Raw genomic sequence first — 20384 nt, forward strand, 5'->3', positions numbered from 1 at the left:
GGGACAGAGGAAGCCTAGCCAATAGGGAAGCGTGGGCGTCAGCCTTGCAATTCAGGCGAGCCAATCCCACCTCCCACCTCCCACCTCCCACCTCCCACATGCCACTTGCCGCATCCCACATCCCACACTGCCGTTTACCTAGGTACCTTACGCAACTTGCACATCCTCCATCTCTCACTCACGCTCCCTGCAGTCTCCATGAACGTCCCCGTCCCAACACATCCGGAAGCACAAGGCGGCCAGGCGGCGCGGCCAACAACAGCTCCCACGCGATCAATTACTACCGCCGGAATGTCCGGCAAGCGTTTCGAGTGCAGTGCCCCGGGTTGTGGCAGACACTTCACCAGAAAAGAACATTTGGTGCGTCATGCTAAGTCCCACAGCTCCCAACCGAAACATCAATGTCCTATTTGCGGGCGCAGATACGTGAGGAGGTGAGCAATCCTCTGGCTTATATATGTAACCCGCCTTCAAAGCCTCCACACTTCGTCCATTGCGTGACGCTCGTGGGCTACGAAGGCTGGGCAATGGATGATGTGGTCTGATGCATAGCAATCTCGGCTAGTGATGTTTTGAAGCGACACATCGAGTTCCATCCACAGCAGTCCAGGTCAAGGCGAGCGCTGGTCGCGTGTGTGTTCTGCCACAAGCGGAAGCTCAAATGCGACGAGATTACGCCCTGTCAGTCCTGTATCTCCAATGGCATTGGCTGTGTCCGCCCGGACATGAGCCCGAATTCGGGAGGCAACGATACACTAACGACAACGGACGCCGCCCGACCTGCGGATCTGGATGCCGGGATGGCAGATGCCGGCAATGACGGTAACAATTACAGCATAGACATCCTGAGCTCCGCATGGTCTGACGCAAACGACGAACATCAAGCGCTGAACGTCCAACCGTCCCAGTATGGCTGGTTGGTGTCTCCTCTATCGCCGCCCGACTCTACCTCAGCTCTCGTCTCACCGTCTCAAGCCCTGGTCCAGTGGCCTGTCCTCGCTGACGCACCCATCCCTCAAACCCCGGCTCCCAGCGCTGCTGGATTCGTAGACTGTCCGCTCCCTTTGGGAAGTGCGGGTTCGGGTCCGGGTGAACGATCAAGTGGGATGGCGGGTGGTTACCCCGTGCAGAGCGTTAATCCCACCGTCAACGCCACTCTGTTGCCTAGCACATTGCTCGCGGTCGCGGAGCACGGTGGCATATCCGAGATATCAACAATAGCTTCAAATAAGGATGCATCTCTATTACAGGCGACGAGCAGCGGGCAAAGTCGTTCCGAAGCGGCTTCTAGGCATCCCACCACGCCGCTGTCGCCTGGAAGAGAACACGGCCACTCGAACCAGGCACTTCGTACATTGATTCGTCAGGATCTAGCAAAAGCCCACGATCTTGTCCAGATCTTCTTCGTAGAGGTTCATCCGTACTGGCCAATCCTGCATGCTCCGACCTTTGAACTGCGCGATGCGTCCGATTTGTTGCTCGGAGCGATGCTCCTGCTCTCCAGTTGGGTTGCGGGGAGGCATGACTATCCCGAGATCGCCTCCACGGTGTTGGAGGAAGTGATGGCTGCCACTGGACCCGTACGTGCTACATTTATACGCCGCTCTGCGAGGGATGGCTGACCGGATACTACAGGAGTCAACTCCGTCACTGCACACGTTGCAGGCTCTGTTGCTGTGCATCGTATACGCAGTCTGCTGCCGGGTAAGGGACCACCTGCCGTAACATTGAACCAAGCACGGGTACTGAGAGTCAGGCAGAGCGAGCAAGGCATGCTGGCGAAAGCGGTCCGTCTCAACGCCCTTTTGGTCTCGACCTGCCGTTGCCTGGATATCTTCAATGGCCATCATGTTTTACCCGACTACGTGGAGGAATGCGCATTCACGTTCTGGCTTGCTAAAGAGCAACTTCATCGGTGCGTGCTCCGCCATCGACGTTCTCAACCGCGTCCAAGTTTTCTGTCTTACTGACCAGCTGAACTCGCCTCCCTAGACTTGCCTTCTCGGTGCTTCGCATTGACACCTATCTCAGCATCCTCCTCGACCACCCGCCATCCGTACGCTATCAGGAGCTCTGCATCCCGCTGCCAAAGTCTTCACAGTTGTGGACATCTGCTAGCGAGGAAGAGCGGCGCAAGCTACAATGGGACGAGCCTGTCGGGCGTGAAAAGGCCCTATTTAGCTACCTCATCCGCGACGCTCTCGTCGACAACGGCAGTGGTAGTTCTGGACCGTGCCAGTTACCCTGTCGTCTCACCCGCCTGGATTACCACCTCGGCTTGTGCGCACTGCAGGCCGGGGTATGGGAAGCGGCTCGCGAGGCGCACAGCGCCGCGTCAGATGAGATTGTAACCAAGCTAGCGCCGGGAGCCACCATCAAGGTCTGGCGCTCCAATCTGAAGGGATGGTACGCGAAAATGGTGGAAGATTGCGACTTGGATGAACGGCACCTTCCAACAGGCCCCGCGAGAACAAGCCCAACAAGCAATGGCGACTCGGCTCTCACACCCCTTACCATCACGCTGTGGCACATCTCTGCCATCAAGATGCACGCGCCACTAACTCTTCTTCGCGTCCACGGCAACCTCTTCCACGGGTCCAACGCCTTGAACCCCGCTGCGATTGCCGCCATGGCGGCGGTGCAGAAACCAAAGGCCCGCCTTCGCACCTGGATGTCATCAGCATGTCCCCGTACCGCATTGTGGAGTGCATCGCAGATTGCGCGTCTCGTGGCAGTCGATCCGGAAGCCTCGATTAACCCGGTATCGCGGTTATCGGGCACTTCGAGCCCTGTTGCATCGAGGCGTCTCCGGCTCTCCAACCCGCTGGCCATTCCTGGGCTGCTGATGAGCGCCATTGTCGCCTGCTCTTACGCTTCTCATACAAGTGTCTGCCCGAGCTGTTCGCCTCCAGGCTCTGTTAATGCTGCGGCTATCGATCTCTTCACGGCCGAATATAACAATCCGGAACTGCTAAGGTGGAAGGAGCGCGGCGAGGGGTGGGCAGTCTGGGGTCGGAGCAGGATCCCTGTTTGTCGGTGTCGACTGGAAGCGTTGGGCGAGTGGTTCTTGAGGGCTCTACCGGAAGATCATGATGCGCAGAGCGAGCTAGAATCCTTCTTGAAGGGGCTCGATGCATAGACTCCTTGACCAATCTCAGCGCATTGTCCGGCGAGCAGATGAAACGGTTATTCTTTTCAGGGATACAAAACACCGCTAAGCTGCTACCAGCTCTGCCTCAATCTACTCGAAACCCATCGCACGCCGGAAAGCATCTTGATTCGAATGGTGGTTGGAGCGGAGCGACTTGGGGCAGGCATATTTGAACCGAAAATGCACCTTGGGTATATGTTTAGGTAAGAATATTCAGATTTCCCGGCTATGCCACCCTGAACGAACATCAGTTATCTGATTTTGCCCTCTAGTTACCAGGCCACAAAGTTGCATTGTTCAACAGCCTCACCTTAGGCCCTATGATAGGAAGGTTCCAGGGTCCTCCGGAAGCTGCGAAAAAAGCCCGTCCGAAACCCCAGTTTGTAACATCGACGACGCAACTCCATGACCTGTAAGAGACGGGCCGGGCATAGAGTGATCATGGAGAGGGATCGAGGTGTTACTACCGTCGTGCCCCCAAGAACCAGGGCTTCCATGTAAGCCAAATACTGGACCTTCCGAGGGACCGGGCGTGGAAGTTAGAGCCGGGCAGAACAGCATGGGCAACCCGTAGGAGCTCGGCATCCGTATCTCCGAGGTAGGGCCTCCTGACGCCTCGAACTGACTCATGACCTTGTCCACCATAGACTCATCATATCCCGTCCGCTTCATATCCGCCGCCAGCTGGAAAGCGTTCGCCCGGACGAGCGGACTGCTCCTCCCGAAGAAGACCAGGATCCGGGCCAGGAAATCAAGGCTGTCCTCGCTCTGCCGGCTTCGATTGTACACCCCGGCCACCCTGCCTCCTCCTCCAGCCGATGCCTGGGAATAATCCTCGAGAAAGACCGATGCGGCCATGTACGCCGCAAACGAGAGCAACGGGTTCCGGATTGCGGTGCCGACGCCGTCGCCCGCCGTGCGGAACACGGCGAGGATGCCATTGGCAGCAGGGAGGAGACGCGCCTCGCTCTGGGCTATGAGATGGGACCCCGTCGAGTGGCGGCGCATCAGCCGCAGCGCGGTGTGGTGCAGGTGGATGATGGCCATGTGGGTGCACGTGTGGACGAGGATGGCGTCGAGGCTGCGCGGGTTTCGGGATAGATGGAGCTCCTCAGGGAGGAACACGGTCAGCACGCCCAGGTTCGCGTCGATCTCTCTCAGCCGTCGCCAGTATGGTCTCTCCTGGTTGTCTTCGGAGCCGTCGTCTGCAAAACGGTGCTGCGCGCAGTGATCGAGGGCGTGGAGCAACTCGTTGGCGGCGAGGAGACGGACCGCGAGGGGAGATATTTGGGCGCCCCGGCCAAGCTCGAGTTCATGCAACCCCTTGGAGAGCGGGACCGGGGGCTCGTCTGATGTGCCGGCGCGGAAGGACTCTTCGGTGCAAGGAAGGTTGGTCCGGATACGGCGCTCGTCGATCAGAGACGGCCAACCCGTGATGGACGCGAGGAAGCGATCGGCCAAGAAGACAACCCACCACGTCCGCCGCCTCTCCTCGGCTTCGATCGGGTTTCTCGGCGGGAGGAGGCCGGAATGCAGTGGTTCCGGTTCTTGAATGTCGAGCTGGTGCAACTTGAGCATCTGGGCAATCCGCACGCCGCGGCAGAGGCTGGTGGATGCCCTGGTAAAGGTAGCGTACACATGGCACTCGTATGCCGAGATGAGGCACCAGGATTGTGCGTGGGCCAATGTCGTGAAAGTCTCGCCTTGTCCCTTCAACTCGTCTGCCTCGGCGTAGACTCGAGCTCGTTGATAGAAGGGCTCGGAAAGATGGCGGTAAATCTCGGATGTTGCCGCTGCCGAGGCCATGACGATGTATTGAAGGCACATAGGGGGACGCATGTGCGGGGGAAGGCGCAGGGCTGCTGTGTAGTTCGCCTGGTGAAGCATAGGCGCACCGGCATGGATGTTTTGGAAGTAGAGGAGGGTCCTATGCATATTGACAGTCAATGGCTACGGCATGGAAAAGTCTATCTTGATGTCCCTACAGTTCGTCAATGACATCGAATGGAGGAAGCTGCTCAAAGAGACCTAGACCGATCAACTGATTCGCCGACTCTTGCGGCAGAGCAGGTAGTCCTGGATCGATCAGTGAGCCTTGGCCGAACGATATGTCTTGGTGGTTTGGTATATGGTCAATGCCGAAGAGATCGAGGTCGTGTAGCGAGGGCGAGGGCCCCTGGGCCAAATCTGGCCCCGCCTCCTGTGCAGTTCCGATGTTGGCGGCTCTCAGGAGGCCCTCGAGCTCCTCTGTCAAAATAGTGCCATTTGTCAGTCCGGCTCCTTCTTTGAAGCTATCGATCTTCAGCAGTGTTTGAGCCCACCGATCCGTTCCTCGAGCTCCCGCACAGTCTTCCGTCGACCAAGCGCCCGCAGCCGAGATCCGGGATAGCTACATGTCTCGTTCTGCTTGACACATCGGTCACACATTGGCCGCTTTCGGTCGCATTTTAGTTTGCGGCTACGGCATTGCACGCAGGACAGTTGGCCAGTCAATGTGCTGCTGTTGTGGCCTTCCCCTCCTCCTCGTCGCAATGGGAGCTGCTCCGTTTCCATGTTGGCATCCGACCCCGGTCCTAATTTAGTAAATGTGTGCAAACCCCGGTTTGGAAGCCTGGATCGAATACAACTTCTGGATGGATGTCAGAATGCGAAAGTATTGAAGGAATTGCCAGGGGCGAACAGGAGCTGACTGAGAAACCCGGATGCTGGGATTATAAGCGCCAAGAGCCAATGGCAGACGGTTCGGTGTCCGAAGCGGGGAGGAGGAGTAGCCTGCTTTGTAAGTATCGTCGCCTTTAAGTCCGCCGAACCTGTGTATGACATATTTTTGTCGCGGGTTCTTATGCTGAGCGCGAGGATTAGATCAAGGGCTAGGTATACATTACCCGTAAATTTGTTAGGTGAACCTCAAAAAACGAATCCAAACCCCTTCGCCAAGTGTCTACTCAATCGCCATGGCCCACCTCGGACTCCGAGCCGTGAAATGGCTTTGAAATATGAGCTTGTGAGAATCACGTCGAAGACCGCTTATTTGACAGAAGGAAACGTACGAGATATAAAGCGTCGCCGCTGGCCTCGAACATCAGTACTGGCACGTCTAATGTATCAAGCTGCACAATATCTCCTTTGAATAGCATCTGATCTCTCTACTTGGATCCCCGATTCCAGAATTCATCATGTCGAAGCTCTTGACCGTTTTTGGCGCGACCGGTATTCAAGGCGGTTCCGTGATTCAAGCAGTCTTGGCCGACTCCGCCCTGTCCCAGAGTTTCAAGATCCGCGCCGTAACTCGGGATGCATCCAAGTCCGCCGCCCAGGCTCTAGCTAAACACGGCATTGAAGTCATCACTGTAAGTCACTTCAGCACTTGCCAGATTCCACGAAAAGATACTCACATTCCGCATTCAGGCCGACTTGAACTCTCCGTCGTCCCTAGCCGAGGCACTCAAGGGGACCCATACACTCTTCCTCGTCACCCTGCCCGACTTTGTGACCGGGGCAGACCCAGGCACCGAGTTTGAGCACGGCAAGAACGTCGCCGACGCCGCCAAGGATGCGGGCGTGCAGCACATCGTCTTCTCGTCCCTTATAAACGTTACCGATGCCTCCAACGGTCGGCTGCGGCACGTAGCGCACTTTGACCGCAAGGCGGACATCGAGAAGTACATACGATGGCAGGGCACTCCGGCCACCTTTATCCTGCCGGGCTACTACATGACCAACTTCACAAACCTGCAACTTCTGAGGAAGGGTGATGATGGGTCGTACACTCTCTCGGGTCCCACCAGTGCCACCAAGGCTCAGCTGCCGCTTTTCTTCCCCGAAAGCGACATGGGTGAGTCCCTTCTCTTTTCCTCTCACGAGAACACTAGTGGAACTGACCGGTCTCTCCAAAACCTAGGCAAATACTTCGTGGCGGTAGTCAAGAATCGCAGCAAGGTTCTAGGAAAACAGGTCTACGCCGCTGCCGATTACTACACCCTCACCCGGATCATAGCCGAGTTCGAGGAGGTGACGGGGAAGAAGGCACAGTACGTCCAACTCGACCAGGACGTGTATAAGAGCTTTCTACCCGCGCCGATTGCGCAGGAGATCCTAGAGAACGAGCTGCTGTGCGAGGATCCGGGTTTCTACGCGGGCGGTTCGCTGGCTGAGGGCCATGAGTTGCTTGCTGAGGTTGGCCTAGCTCCGACGACGTGGAAGGACTTTTTGAAGAGTAAGAAGGACCTCTTCGCGTAATGGGATAGACCAGGAGTTTCTGTTTGAGTTCGGAAATAGAATAACACAGGATGATTTCAGTTCGATGCGCTTGTAACATTGTCTATACTAGCTCACTACAATTCCAAGTTTTCTAACTAACCTCGCTGTGTTGATATTGTTTTTGAGTGTTATTTACTGGTTAATGCATTTATTATGGCATCTAAGAGTATTCTGGTAGGAGCCAGCAGTAATTTAACTTGCGCCTATAAGTCGTTGACTATGGGCCGGGAGCGAGACAATGAAAGATACAAGCCTGTGCGTCCATACCTCAGCCTTAACCCTAACCCTCAGACTAACCTAAGGTAAACCCCCCAGACTTGGAAGGCCAGCTTCTTAAACGCATCGCATGTGCGAGAAGCGCTTGTCGACGGGCATGACTAATAGTTGTGTTCTACGGCGCGGACGGAGCTCTGAATTCTCTATGGCTCTCAGAGAGACGTTTGAAGTATACTAAGCTACTTGGTTATTACATTAGCGTACCGGGCCGTCAAGGTTCGCGGCAAGCGCCGTTTCCGAAACGCATTTGAATGCCAGCTGTCTCTTTACCGGGTGAGGAGGAAGTGACCGACTGCCTCCTCCCGAAGACACCCCAGGCTTATCCATTCTTGCCCTCCGAGCTAGCCGACGGGCCAGCCAATGCATGTCAGAAATTGGGGAGCAGTGTTGTGACGACAATGCAGCCTTCCCACTGCAATGTCCTGGGTGCGGGGTCCGTACCATTCAACCAAGGAAGAAACAGCCCGGGAGAGGGGGGTGCTCTTAGTTACTGGCCGGAGCATCTTTAGCGTATATGATGATAGACGGTGCATTAACGCTCCGGCAAGGGTTGGGAATGGCGCTAAAGAAGGCGTTGCACAATATCAACGCTCGAGACTAACCCGTTCGAGAATTACTCGTGATGCAGAGTCAACCGAAGATCATCAGCAGGACACAGCAATGGAAGGACTCGGCGATAATAGATATAATATTGGTCCGGGGTGCAGCAAGTGCCGACCGCAAGTGGGAGCGCCACGCTAATCTTGTTGGTGAAATCAAGTGGGAAGGGGGTCAGCTGGTGTCCCACAACCTCCTGAGTCCAGTCAGGGCTATCAGGAGAGCTTCGTCTGTCCGAATGCCCCTAGTGCCTTGGTTCGGCAGCACGTTCACCCAGTGGTCGAAAAGTTCCTTGGTCCGCGATCCGGCGATGCCCATCTCGCCCAGCTCCGGGTCGTTCATGGCGGCGTATTCCAGCCCCCGCGGCCCACCGAAGACTACCAGAAGATGGCTGAAGTCGGCTTGCTGATAATCGGGGAACGCTCTTGATAGCGGCTGTCCGCGCTCCGATGTGCCGATGCTCATGTCGTAGCCGTTTTCGTAGGGGCTGGTAGTGAAGACGCTGGATAGTGACGAGGCTTTCCGCACGCTGAACCCCCAGAAGTACCCCCCTTCGGTTCTCGGTATCGCAGGATGCACAGGCTCAGGCGTCCCGTAGGAATCGTCAGCCATCTTGAGTGTCACCCGCGTCTTGGGCGGGATTGACTCGTTTATGGTTACTGTATCAGGCATCCCGATATCCACCACAGTCCTGTGCGAATTAGCAGACACCCCCCAACGCAGTGCGCTGTTGAGGCCGAAGCTTACCCTTTTCCTCCCTTGGGGGGGACCTCGAGGGCCAGCCCCTCCCTGTAGGGTAGCCACTCGTCCTTGTGTGGATGGTGGGGCATTTCGAGATTGGGAAGCAAGCCCAGAGACCTCAAATTCGGATGCAAGGGGAAGAGCAGTTTCCGCATGAATGGAGGAGTCTCCAAATAATTCAGGATATGCTCCATGAAGTGTGCCGGGTCCACATCCCCGGTGTAGGCGTCTGGATCGACATTTGCGTTGCGCTGGTCCGGTGGGCTGTCGTCAAAGATGACAACCTCGTCCACGGAGAAGATAGCTAAAGCTCGCGCGACGCGGCCGACATTGGTAGTTCTCTGTTCGCGTGTCACACAGCTGTCATGATGGTTAGGGAGGAGAGCCAGGGGAGTTGACGCCAGGGAAACTTACTCTGTGATTATGCTGGTGGGCACAGCGATTGACACAGTCCATTCCCTGGGTTCGGTTGGCCTGAACCGGGACGGCGCCTTGAATGTCGTAGAACGACTTCCATTGTCATCAGTGTCCAGACGACGTTTCTGCAGCGCGAGTCAGCCATTGTTCATCCTGTTCGAGCAAGCCCACCCGACAACTGACGCAGGAAACTGTGTTTCGAAACCATGATGTGGTGGCAATCGCATTAGAGGGGGAAAGGGAGCTGGAAGCTAGTATCTGTTTGCGAGGGGTTTTCACTCCCTCGCTGCCTCGATGCTGTTCCTCCCAACCTGTCACCAAAGATGCCGTTGACTCACTTTTGGCTGGTGTTCGTATGAAGGTGGCATAGTGAATTTAAGAAAACCCAAGCCCCAATATCGGTCAGGAGATACAGGTGAAAGCCTAATTCAAGTCCATGGCATCGTTGACATTCGCAGGGTCGTGAAGCTCCAGAAGTTTTGATCTGAAGATTGGCAGAATTGCGCAAAATCCTCACCGCCTTCCTAATCGATAAGATGGCCTGGTCGAAAAGCTGCAGACGTGCATATACAACCCCAACCCTAGATCAATCAACTGCCGATCAGGACACTTTATCATCCATGGCGTCAGTCGTCGAGTCGCATCGCCAGGCTGACAAACCTACCAAATCACCGACTTCAAACCACAAACATCCCCGAGTCGCTCGCAACTGTCTACTGGCTACAGAATGAGCGCAACAATCAGCATCGGCTCCTCGGCGCAGTGGCGTCAGGTGGTCAGCTCCAACTCCATCGTCATCGCCGACTGTACGTTTTGTCTCTCGTCCCTTCGCAGAACAGCCCACCCCCACTATCTTAAATTCGCTAACCACTCCCTCCTAACCCCTCCTGCAGTCTATGCCGACTGGTGCGGCCCGTGCAAGATGATCGCGCCGACCTTCGAGTCCCTCTCGACCAAGTACTCCAAGCCCGGCAAGATCGCCTTCTGCAAGGTCAACGTCGACAACCAGGGCGACGTCGCGCAGCAGTACGGCGTGCGCGCCATGCCCACCTTCCTCGTCCTGCGCAACGCGTCCGTGATCGAGACCATTCAGGGCGCCAACCCGCCGGCTCTGACTGCCGCCGTGGACAAGGCCGTCAAGCTGGCGGGCCCGGGCGCCGGCGGCGGCGCGGCCTTCTCATCGCGGGGTCAGAGGCTTGGGGGTAGTGGAGTGGGTGCGACGAGGCCGTCGATGATGGCTACTAGGCGAAGTTGGAGTTTGCCGGGGCTTCTGGATGCCGTGATTGCGTTTTTTGCCTTGTATTTTGTCTCGTTGTTCTCGGTGGGTAGATCCGCAAGCCAACTTAAGGTGGCTTGGGAGAATTGTTCACTGACGGCATCGCGCAGCTCGACCCCTACAAGAGTGCAGAGAACTCGTCGTTCAATAGGAAGAACCCTCCGCCGAGGGTACAGCCGGGGTCCGGGACGAGGCCGGCGGCGAGACCTGGTTTCAAGACGTTGAACGATATCAGCAGTTCATGATGATGGGAGGCGGTTCGGGATGTCGGATTTGGGAGGGGGACAAGTCGGGCGTTTGGAGCACTTTGGGAGTTGAGCATTGCAGTTTCACCTTGGTCGGTCTACTACACTGTATAAAACAGAGGTTCAAGCCTCTTAGATGGGACCTATTGATCTTATCCATTATTGAGTGTTTCTTGTTGCCACTCGTACAAGGATTGGCTGTCACGTGCAGGGGTCTTGACGCGAATCTTTGGTCGAGCCCAGCCCCTCCAGCTCGGGCCGTCTGTGAAACTCTTTCTTTGCCTCTTCACATCACCATTCTTCCACAACCTCGATTCGGGTGGAAGGATGATGATTTCGGCTGGGAAAATGCAGAACCGGTGTCCCGGGTGCCGGGCTCAGCTTCTGAGCTTTTACGATGCTCTTTTGCTGCCGGGCAGCAGAACAATATCCCGCCCGTTTCTGCGCCAGCGTCTACAGGCCCCATCAGTTGTCTCGGCACCTGCAACGTCTTTCTGGCGGCCAAATTCGATCAGGCATTTCTCGACAAGCAGGCCACTCCGACAAGAGCCTACTCAAGATAGCAATGCCACCGAGCCGTCGGATGCGTCTGGTGGGACAAAATTAGAAGATATTGAGACAATCGTGCGCCAGGCACGACAGACGTTCGGCAACACACTTCCGCCCGGCTACCTGTCGACCGAGGAATACAAACTCTACGAGAGGCTATACGGTCCGCCACTGCGCGAAACAACGCCCGAGGATGTGGGGATTCGTTACCGCAGTGCAGAAGGCGAGGTCTACGACGGCTCAGTGCCGAGACATGCTCTACTGAGAGAGACAGAGGGCGGACTCCTCGAGGAGGTTGAGTACACAATTGATCGTTCAGTCGCTATTGAGGCTGAGGAGGGGATCGAAGAGGACCTTCTAGTAGAGGCCGAGCGTGAAAACCTCGAGCCAGAGGAGGTCGATCTGGAGGAGCTCGCTCTGGAGGACATGGAAGGGATCGATGCGTTTGAGCCCGTCCCGACAACGCCTGACGGCCGTATTGATTATCTCAATGTGAAGGCGAACAATCGGAGAGAGTACAACGCGCTCCTGAAGCTGCAACGCGACTTCGAGGCGGCCTCACTACTGCCCGCTGAGGAGATCCACGAGGAGGAGAACATTATTGAGCAGGAGGAACCGCGTGAGGAGGAGGAGATCGATGAAGACGAGGGCGAGCCTGACGCCTCGTTTTCGGCTCCCGTTTGGGAGACTTACAAGAGCCCACGGCTGCACGAGTACACTACGATGGGTCGGTCCGGGACGTATCCCAGTACGCTGCAGCTTCCCAAACTGACATTCGTCGAGCCCATCAGCACTCTTCTGGGCAGAGCCGATGTGACGCATGTCCGAGAGGCGGCAGAACGCGTGCTGGGAGGCCCTGGACTGCCTTACGGCCCGGCGACGCCAAAGTCAAAGTCAAATCTCCCTCAGAAGGGCCTTCAGCTGCAGGCAGGCCATCACAGAATGTCCGAGATTGAGGCCGATGCCTTCATCGCGACTGTGCTACCGGGTTTGTATGCGTCGGTAATGAGCGCCTTGGTAGAGGTCCGGAAGCGCCTCGGTGAGGGCTGGCTGCGGGGCCTCCTAACACGGGCTGACGGAACCCCACCCCGAGTGCTTGATGTCGGTGCCGGTGGAGCGGGCCTGGCAGCCTGGCAGGATGTTCTACAAGCCCAGTGGGATGTTCTCCGCGAGAAGGGGAAGGTGACAAACGCAGAGCCCCCTGGCAAGAGGACGGTTATTGTGGGCAACGACAATCTCCGACACCGCATCTCCCGTTTTCTGCACAACACCACATTCCTCCCTCGCCTGCCCGACTATGTGCACTCGGTCGAGGGTTCAGAACGGAAACTGGACTCTGGCGGCTCACCTGCGCCTCGGAAAGTTTTTGATGTCATCATTGCCTCCCACATGCTGATGCCGCTCGAGAAGGAGTACAAGCGCAAAGAGCTTCTGGACAATCTCTGGAGCATGCTTTCGCCCGAAGGTGGCGTGCTGATAGTCCTTGAGAAGGGGCATCCACGCGGTTTCGAGGCGGTAGCCAATGTGCGCTCCCGCATCCTCGATGAGTTCATCATCCCGCCTACGCCTCGGCCTCGCGGCGAGGAGCTGGAGCCTTCAACGGAACGTACGCCAGAGCCCGGCATGATCATCGCGCCCTGCACAAACCACACAGCATGTCCCATGTATCACGTTCCCGGTGTCAGTCCGGGTCGCAAGGACTTCTGCCACTTCAACCAGCGCTTCATCCGCCCTCCGTTCCTGCAGCAGGTGCTTGGCGCCTCGCACCGCAGTCATGAGGACATCAAGTTTAGCTACCTCGCGGTGCGCAGGGGCGTCTATCCAAAGGGGTACGATGCGCCTGCGTCGTCGTCCAGGCCGGCCTTCCTGCAAGGCCAGCAGGCTGCCGACCGTGCCTTCGCAGGGTACGGGAAGGCCGACGATGCCGGCGCGGCACCGCACGCGCTCTCGTTGCCGCGCAACATCCTCACGCCGCTTAAGAGCCGCGGGCATGTCACGCTCGACCTGTGCACGCCGGCCGGCACCATCGAGCGGTGGGTGGTGCCCAAGTCGTTCTCGAAGCAGGCATATCACGACGCCCGCAAGGCGAGCTGGGGCGACCTGTGGGCGCTGGGCGCCAAGACGCGGACCCCTCGAAAGATCCGTCTTGGTAGGGCTGGGGCTGCGCCCGACGATGGGGGCGTCCGGGCTCGAGAGGCGGCGGCCGGACGGAAGAAGCACAAGGTTGTCGAGATCAACGTGCACCCGCAACACGGCGTCCTCACGCACGAGAAGCAGCCCAGGGGCCACGTCGAGCGGAGAACCAAGGGCGGAAGGAAGGTCAAGATTGATGATTTGCTGCACGAGATGGGCATCGACGAGCTGGAGGACCCTGACGATAAGGAGGATGCCGAGTTCATGCGGAGCTGAACTGGCAGGTGGATTGTGTATACCGTGCATGTACATGATACCGTGTGTAATATTAAGGCTGGGAATACGCCGCCACCAGGCATCGTAATGGCCGTTTTGAAGTGTTTCTCGTAACAGTTGCCCCATTGGGCGACGAGGGCTGCGTGCCAAAGTCGTTGGGACTGTCCGGCAGGAGCTCTTCACCATGCCGCTTCAGGCCTAGCTGGCGTAGCTTTTCCTTTACGTGCATGACAAACCGGTTTTCGCATTCGGGTCCCTCCTTGAAATCGTTGCATCGGTAGTTTCCTGCAAGCGTTGGATGTGTGCAGGTGGAAAACCACACAGCTCGCAGGGAGGGTACTGGGTAAGACGGGAGCCCCAACGGGGCAACATTGACACCGACGAGAGCCCCGGACCCAGACAGCTCCGTCCATGGCGCTGATAACGTTATGTACGCAGGAACCGCTGGAGTTGTGCACTTTGTGCAACTTGAAACCGGCCCCCCTTTGTGTCTCGGGGGGCGGGGAGGGAGAGACAAGTCCCCACATCGGACCGATCCCAGTGGTGCGGAAGCCTGTGCCGCAGCGCCCGGTGCAGAGTGAAGTTGGGGCCTGGCAGCGCCAAGAGCTGCAGCCTGCAAACCCTAGCGGCCATTGCCGCTGCGGAGCCCTTGGGGCCTTGTCGCTTGGGATCCGACGAATCCACTGGATCCCACCACGATGCCGGCGGCCGGGCGTACCCATTTCGGCCCCGATCTCGGTTCAACCCTGTCGCCCGCAGGGGAAGTTCATTCGCTGGTTTGCTCCACTGCGCGCAAAAAAGCATGGCGGAAATCACCTGCTTTTCGGACCCTACGGCGACCGGCAACTGACCCGCTCCGTCGACCCACGCATCCACGGCATCCACCACCCCACGAAACAAACCAACAGGCCGGGCCGCCAAGGTTTCGTTAGTGGGAGAAGAGAATTGTCCTTCTCCGGGGAAACGTTACCGAGTACCTCAATCCTGGATCACCACACCATTACCACCACCGTTACCACCACCACATACCAGCACCAGCACCACTACCGTTCCCACCACCACCACCATCAACTCACTTGCTCCTCCCACATCTTCCCGCGGGGTCAGGGCCGGGCAGGCAGGGCAGGGCAGGGCAGGGCAGGGGGGGAAGAATCCCTCAAATCACAAAACAATGCGCCTCCGGCACCTGCACCTCCCCAGCATCCACCCCCGCTACGTCCCCTACAGCCTCGCCTCGCGCGTGCAAGAACACGTACGCCGCCAGCACCTCGACTTCAAGGATGACCCGGCGGCGTCGGGGACCCAGGCCGCGCCACCGCCCACGCTAATCTCCTTCACGCCCCATCCAATCTACACGCTGGGCCGGCGCCAGACCGCGCCCCTCAGCCCGGGCGAGATCGCCCGCCTGACAGCCCCGCTGCAGGTCCGGGATGGCGGCAGCGGCGGTAGCGGCGGTAGCAACGACAACGACAATGACAATGACCATGACCACGACCCGCCCGCCACGCTCCGCCCGGGCCTCGCCTACTCCCTCCGCGGCGGGCTCACCACATACCACGGGCCGGGCCAGGTGGTGCTGTGGCCGGTGCTGGACCTGCGATCGCCGGCGCACAGGCGGCTCACCGTGCGGTGCTACTCGCGCCTGCTCGAGGACACGACCATCGCGGCGCTGCGCGGCGCCTTCGGCGTGCGGGCCTTCACCACCGACGACCCCGGGGTCTGGGTGCGCGTGCGCCCAGAGAAGGGCGCCGTGGAAGAGGATGGGGACGGGGTTGGGGTTGGGGAGGTGGCCAAGATCGCTGCGCTGGGCGTGCACTTGCGGCGGCACGTCAGCGCGCTGGGGACGGCGGTCAATGTCGACTTCCCCGGGCTCGAGGTGACGGATGAGGGTCGGAACCCCTGGGCGAGGATCGTCGCGTGCGGGTTGGAGGGCAAGACGGTGGCGAGCTTGGCGGGTCTGTTGCCCGGCGGGGCCCGCGAGGTGGGCGAGAAGCTCGCGGAATTGGCTGTAGCACGGACGACTAGTGGCCGTGCTCCGCTTTACGATGGAGGCGGCGCTCGCTCGGTGGGCGCTAGGACGGCACGCATGGTGGCGGGTGCTTGGGCCGAAGAGCTAGCGAGGAGACTTGGGTTAGAGGGGGTGGATGTCGTCGGGACGGTGGAGACAATGGACCTGATGGACAATTTGCTGGCGTCGGTTGCAATTGAATCTGATGAGGGCGTCGAGGAGGGTATCGAGTTTTTAAAGGGGGTTCGTGGAGTACTCTCAGATCAGGCGCGCTAACATTATACGAGGACCTCAAGGAGGGAAGGGCGTGGTCGATCTTGATGGGGTTAACTGTATACCGAGATTTGAGGAAATCTCTAGCTAAAATCATGTACACATATTAATACGTGTACGATGGCCAACAGTATCTCCGACAGCCGGGTTATTGGCTAGGTATGAACCTACAGTCCTTCGGTAGGTCTTTTTCTTGAGGAATGTGTGAACCTGAAGGTAGAAAACGAAACCGGAGGGTACCGCACCCAGCAGTTCCGACCGAGCTGTTTTCTTACCGCCCCACTCAGCTGCAGACCTCAGCACAACGAACTGAGGTCGGAGGTATAACGATTATTCTGTCGTTTTACCGGTTTTATGCACGCTTGCATATCTGGTGCAAACATATCAATCCTCCGATATCGCCAACCAAATATCACCTCACTTTGGTAGCATTTTGTCCATCCCACCCAAGTAAACCATCTCAACGGTTGAGACCCACTTTGCAAGCGTGAATATTCCGAGCCTTCAAAGTCAACCAAACAGGTACGTTTCCGTTCTATAGAGAAAACGATACAGGGAATAGATGTATGCATGTTTCAGCTGAGCGCATTACAAACGAGGTGTTTGGAATGCGAAGCTCCCGGGCTTGCAGGACAAACGCTGCGGTGTGTGCGGCGGTGATGCGGTGTCGCCCCTCCCCTGAATTGCATGACAGAGCATGGAGTAATGAGGCGTGTCCAAGTCGAGTCATGGAATGCCAAGAGAGGGTGGTGGATTGTCTCGGCTCGGCTAGCAAGGAACTGCGGCAAGTCCTGGTGGCTGCTGTTCGGTGGGAAAGTTCAAGAGGAGGGCATGTAGATCCGAGGTCTGGACCTCCGTGGACTCCAAGTAGAGAGCTGTCCGCGGCAATGGAACACGGTCGGTTCGCGCGAGAATTGTGCGTTCGGTAGTTGGATGGTCGGGCCGGTCGGGTAGGCCGTCCGCGGGAGTCTCTCGGGATTCGAACGAGAATCGAGAGCCCAGGAAGCTCGATATTCGACTTCAAGCGCCGCGGCGAGTCTGTATAAAAAGGCAAAAAGTAAAAAGAGTAAAATAAAATAAAATAAAAATCCTATTCATCCCCGTTTGCCATGAAGCCCCTCCCAGTCGGCCCTTGCCAAGGCCACCAGTCAGTTGATACATACATGCCCATGCCCTTCACCGCTCCTCATCACTGATTGATACCTTACTTTCCGGCCAGGCAACTAGTTCCCTATTCTTAGCACCTGCTCTCCTCCGTCTTCCAACGCCAACACACATCTCCCGATATGCATGCAGGCTGCTATGCCATTTAGGGCTAGTTGTTTTGTTATGCCCACCATTGGCTTTCCAAGGATGTTGCAACCGGTTCTTCATTGAATCCCCCCCTTTTTTTTTTCGGGGAACCTTCTTCAATTCAGCGCGCCGATGCTCGATGCAATCCTTCCGGCCTCGGGCGTGTTCTTTCTCAACCCCCCCCCCCCCTTTTTTTTTTTCTGGCCCCACCCCACTCTGGCATATGCAATGTTCAGGAAGTCCCGAGGGGAAAGGGGAGGAAGAAAAAGGAAAAGGAAAAGAAAAGAGAGAAAAAGACAAAAGATCAACCCTCTCCGCTCCTAGTGGCAAAATGCATCTGGAAGGCTGACCAAGATAAAACGAGCAAAAGCTGACAAAACAAACCCCGCCGTCGCCTGCCAATTTTGCTGATTCAACAATGATGCATGATGCCCCTGGGTAAATGACACAGCTAGACGTGGTAAGAGAGGAAACGAATCCCATGTATTTGTATTGTCCAGCCTGGTTCTGGAAGTCGTCATTAAGTGGTCGCAAAATGCAAAGTTCCTCTCTTGAACCCCCTTGAACTCGTCCCCACCCAGCGCCGTTGGGGGCGCAGGGCTTTGATCGATCCGTAGTTGGGAATGGTTAGCTGAGGTAAAAATAAATAAATAAATCAAGTGCGCCGAGGACGCCGGATGAGAGGCGTAGGAAAGATCTGGAGAGTCGTGAAAATCGTCGTCAACCACATCCCGGCTGACCGTGATTGCCTTGCACCGCTCGTTTGCCCGTCCGGTATTACGCCCTCCAATCTCTTTGCCGGATTCTTCAGTCTTTCGTACTGCCATAGGTCTGGAGATCCTGGTTGGCACAGCCAGCCCTCTTATAAAAGCGGTTACACGCTGCCCCTCTTCCGGCCGCTGCCCCGCGGCGGCGAATCGTGGTCATCAGCGCCAGGTTTGTACTCTTCGGGTTGGAAGTTGGGGTTGTTGTAGTGAGCCACGTTGAAGTGGCTGTTCTTGAACGTCGTCGTCTGGAATGTCGGCTCCCGCCATGTGTTGTTCTCGACGTACTCTGGGAGCTGACAATACTCGCTGAAACGCAACGGGTGTGTCTGGGGTTGCGGCTGCGGCTGCGGCGGCTGCGGCGCGGGCGCGGGGACCGCCACTGGCGGCGGTGGCGTCTGGTGTGAGGGGTCGGCGAATGGCGACGGCACCCAGGGTGATGCCGGGCTCGGACTATACGTAGTGAGCGGAGAGGCGCTTGTTGTGTCGAAAATGGGCGCCAATCCCGATGAAGCACCGATACCAGGGATGAAAGACAACGGCTGCATATCCATGGGGCCGAAGCCCTGAATTCCCGCCGCAGTGCTCCCAATCTCGTAGCTCTGCGAGAAGCTGGCCACGCGGTGAACCTGCAAGGTGACCGGTTCAGGGGGATACAGGATGTCGTAGTGATCCGGACGGTACAGCAGATGGATGATGGGTCCTAGTTCCGAGGCGTGTTGGCTGTTTGCTTCCTCTGGGAAACGGTACATGTTGACCTCGGAACCGGGGCTCCGGTCGAGGTAGGCCACCTCCAAGACGAAGCCGACGGGCTTCAGGAGCACATTTACCAGGAGCATCAGGCCGAGGTGGTCGATCTCGACATTGTGGCGCTCAAGGACGGACTGACAGTACCCATCGACGCCGGTGCCGGTCGTGACGAAGGCGCCGTAGGTTTCACGGTTACCCTTGAGGTACGCGCTCGCCAGGAGTCTGAAGTGGTACATGATCGAGTTTGAGATGTCTGGCGTGTTGAAGGCCTCCAACAGCTCCCCCATTGCCTGCTCCGGGTTGCCAATCAGCTCAGACATCTTTTGAAGGAGCAAGAAGGTCTCGTCGGCGAAGTCTTGGAACACATAGGCCGGCACACCCCCGGCACTCTCGATGTAGCCGTTGAGTTCCTGCAGCCGTTGCCTCTCGGCCTCGACCCGCGCCTTGCTGCCACTCTTGACCAGCGTCTCAAAGTAGCCGAACCCAATGGCTGCCGGATTGTTGTCAGCACACCCATAGCCGAGATATGCCGCGGACGTGTTGGAGCGTTCCGACTTACCCCGCCAGCCACAGTTGCCGTCCCCCTGGATTTGACGATAATGCGTGTACGTCTGGGGCAATACCTGGCAGCCATGTCAGCGGCACAGTGCCAGGCTCGCGTCACGACTTTGCATCGGCTACCCACCATCGTCTTCTGTACATAAATTGGATCGGCCTTGGCATATTCTTCCGTGATAGCTGTGCTCGGCGTCTTCTTGCCGACGAGCGGTCCCTGCAGACGACAACGTGCGGGCCCTGGTGAGCGCGGGGTTCCGGAAAACATAAAACGGGCAGGTGTGGAAATGGAGCTGGAATTTACCTCGAGCCGCGGCTGGTATTCCCTTGCGGCCGCCTCCTGGGCGACTAGATCGTCCGTGTTCGACTCCATCTTGAGCATTAGCGGAAGCGAAGGTCGGTGGTGAGCGGGCGCAGACACGGTCGAAGCGGCAGCAGTGGTTGAGGTGGCGTGAAAGTCGAAGGTAGTGCCAGGGGGAGAAGGTGCGGGGCCGATTCCTGCACCATTAGCAGCGCTGAAGATGGGCGTCTGGTAAAGCAGGGCATTCGCAGCGCTGCCACTTGTACCCTGCGGGCCGGGCCCTCGCCCGTTGCTCAGGCGCAGAGGCGTCTCCTCGAACGTGTAATCGGGCAAGCTGTGCGGTATCGCATACCCGGTCGACACCTGGATGTAGGGCTGGGACTGGAACATGCCGGACGGCGGGACAGCGATGCGGAGGCGTGTCAATGAGGATCTCTAGCGCGTCGGGGGCCGAGAAGGTGCCACAATTCAGGGCCTAGAGTGCCTGAAGCGCCTGGAGCATGTGTGCGCACCAAAACA

The 20384-nt window shown here is 57.6% G+C and overlaps 8 protein-coding genes across 8 annotated transcripts; 5 read left to right on the forward strand and 3 right to left on the reverse strand.

Annotated features, from left to right (window-relative positions):
- Positions 1–198: 198 nt before the first annotated feature.
- On the forward strand, positions 199–3139 carry MFIFM68171_01784 (uncharacterized protein; the record flags this gene model as incomplete). Its single annotated transcript, XM_071057206.1, has 5 exons — positions 199–434; positions 566–1580; positions 1636–1704; positions 1761–1915; positions 1993–3139. The coding sequence occupies 5 exons, from the start codon at positions 199–201 to the stop codon at positions 3137–3139; spliced, it is 2622 nt and encodes an 873-aa protein (XP_070913307.1).
- A 330-nt stretch (positions 3140–3469) lies between these two features.
- On the reverse strand, positions 3470–5704 carry MFIFM68171_01785 (uncharacterized protein; the record flags this gene model as incomplete). The annotated part of the gene is made up of 3 exons (XM_071057207.1): positions 3470–5078; positions 5137–5398; positions 5473–5704. The coding sequence occupies 3 exons, from the start codon at positions 5702–5704 to the stop codon at positions 3470–3472; spliced, it is 2103 nt and encodes a 700-aa protein (XP_070913308.1).
- A 623-nt stretch (positions 5705–6327) lies between these two features.
- MFIFM68171_01786 (uncharacterized protein) lies at positions 6328–7390 on the forward strand (the record flags this gene model as incomplete). Its single annotated transcript, XM_071057208.1, has 3 exons — positions 6328–6501; positions 6560–6986; positions 7053–7390. The coding sequence occupies 3 exons, from the start codon at positions 6328–6330 to the stop codon at positions 7388–7390; spliced, it is 939 nt and encodes a 312-aa protein (XP_070913309.1).
- A 1068-nt stretch (positions 7391–8458) lies between these two features.
- On the reverse strand, positions 8459–9810 carry MFIFM68171_01787 (uncharacterized protein; the record flags this gene model as incomplete). The annotated part of the gene is made up of 4 exons (XM_071057209.1): positions 8459–8975; positions 9032–9385; positions 9440–9567; positions 9781–9810. The coding sequence occupies 4 exons, from the start codon at positions 9808–9810 to the stop codon at positions 8459–8461; spliced, it is 1029 nt and encodes a 342-aa protein (XP_070913310.1).
- A 359-nt stretch (positions 9811–10169) lies between these two features.
- Positions 10170–10963, forward strand: MFIFM68171_01788 (uncharacterized protein; the record flags this gene model as incomplete). Its single annotated transcript, XM_071057210.1, has 3 exons — positions 10170–10248; positions 10336–10763; positions 10829–10963. The coding sequence occupies 3 exons, from the start codon at positions 10170–10172 to the stop codon at positions 10961–10963; spliced, it is 642 nt and encodes a 213-aa protein (XP_070913311.1).
- Positions 10964–11293: 330 nt separating this feature from the next.
- On the forward strand, positions 11294–13921 carry RSM22 (37S ribosomal protein S22; the record flags this gene model as incomplete). The annotated part of the gene is made up of 1 exon (XM_071057211.1): positions 11294–13921. One exon carries the CDS (start codon positions 11294–11296, stop codon positions 13919–13921), a length of 2628 nt encoding a protein of 875 aa, XP_070913312.1.
- A 1171-nt stretch (positions 13922–15092) lies between these two features.
- MFIFM68171_01790 (uncharacterized protein) lies at positions 15093–16205 on the forward strand (the record flags this gene model as incomplete). Its single annotated transcript, XM_071057212.1, has 1 exon — positions 15093–16205. The coding sequence occupies one exon, from the start codon at positions 15093–15095 to the stop codon at positions 16203–16205; it is 1113 nt and encodes a 370-aa protein (XP_070913313.1).
- A 2164-nt stretch (positions 16206–18369) lies between these two features.
- On the reverse strand, positions 18370–20255 carry MFIFM68171_01791 (uncharacterized protein; the record flags this gene model as incomplete). The annotated part of the gene is made up of 4 exons (XM_071057213.1): positions 18370–19499; positions 19569–19632; positions 19695–19781; positions 19869–20255. 4 exons carry the CDS (start codon positions 20253–20255, stop codon positions 18370–18372), a joined length of 1668 nt encoding a protein of 555 aa, XP_070913314.1.
- Positions 20256–20384: the final 129 nt, after the last annotated feature.

The sequence above is a fragment of the Madurella fahalii genome, assembly GCF_045866475.1.
Source record: "Madurella fahalii IFM 68171 DNA, scaffold_1, whole genome shotgun sequence".
Classification (NCBI taxonomy): Eukaryota; Fungi; Ascomycota; class Sordariomycetes; order Sordariales; genus Madurella; species Madurella fahalii.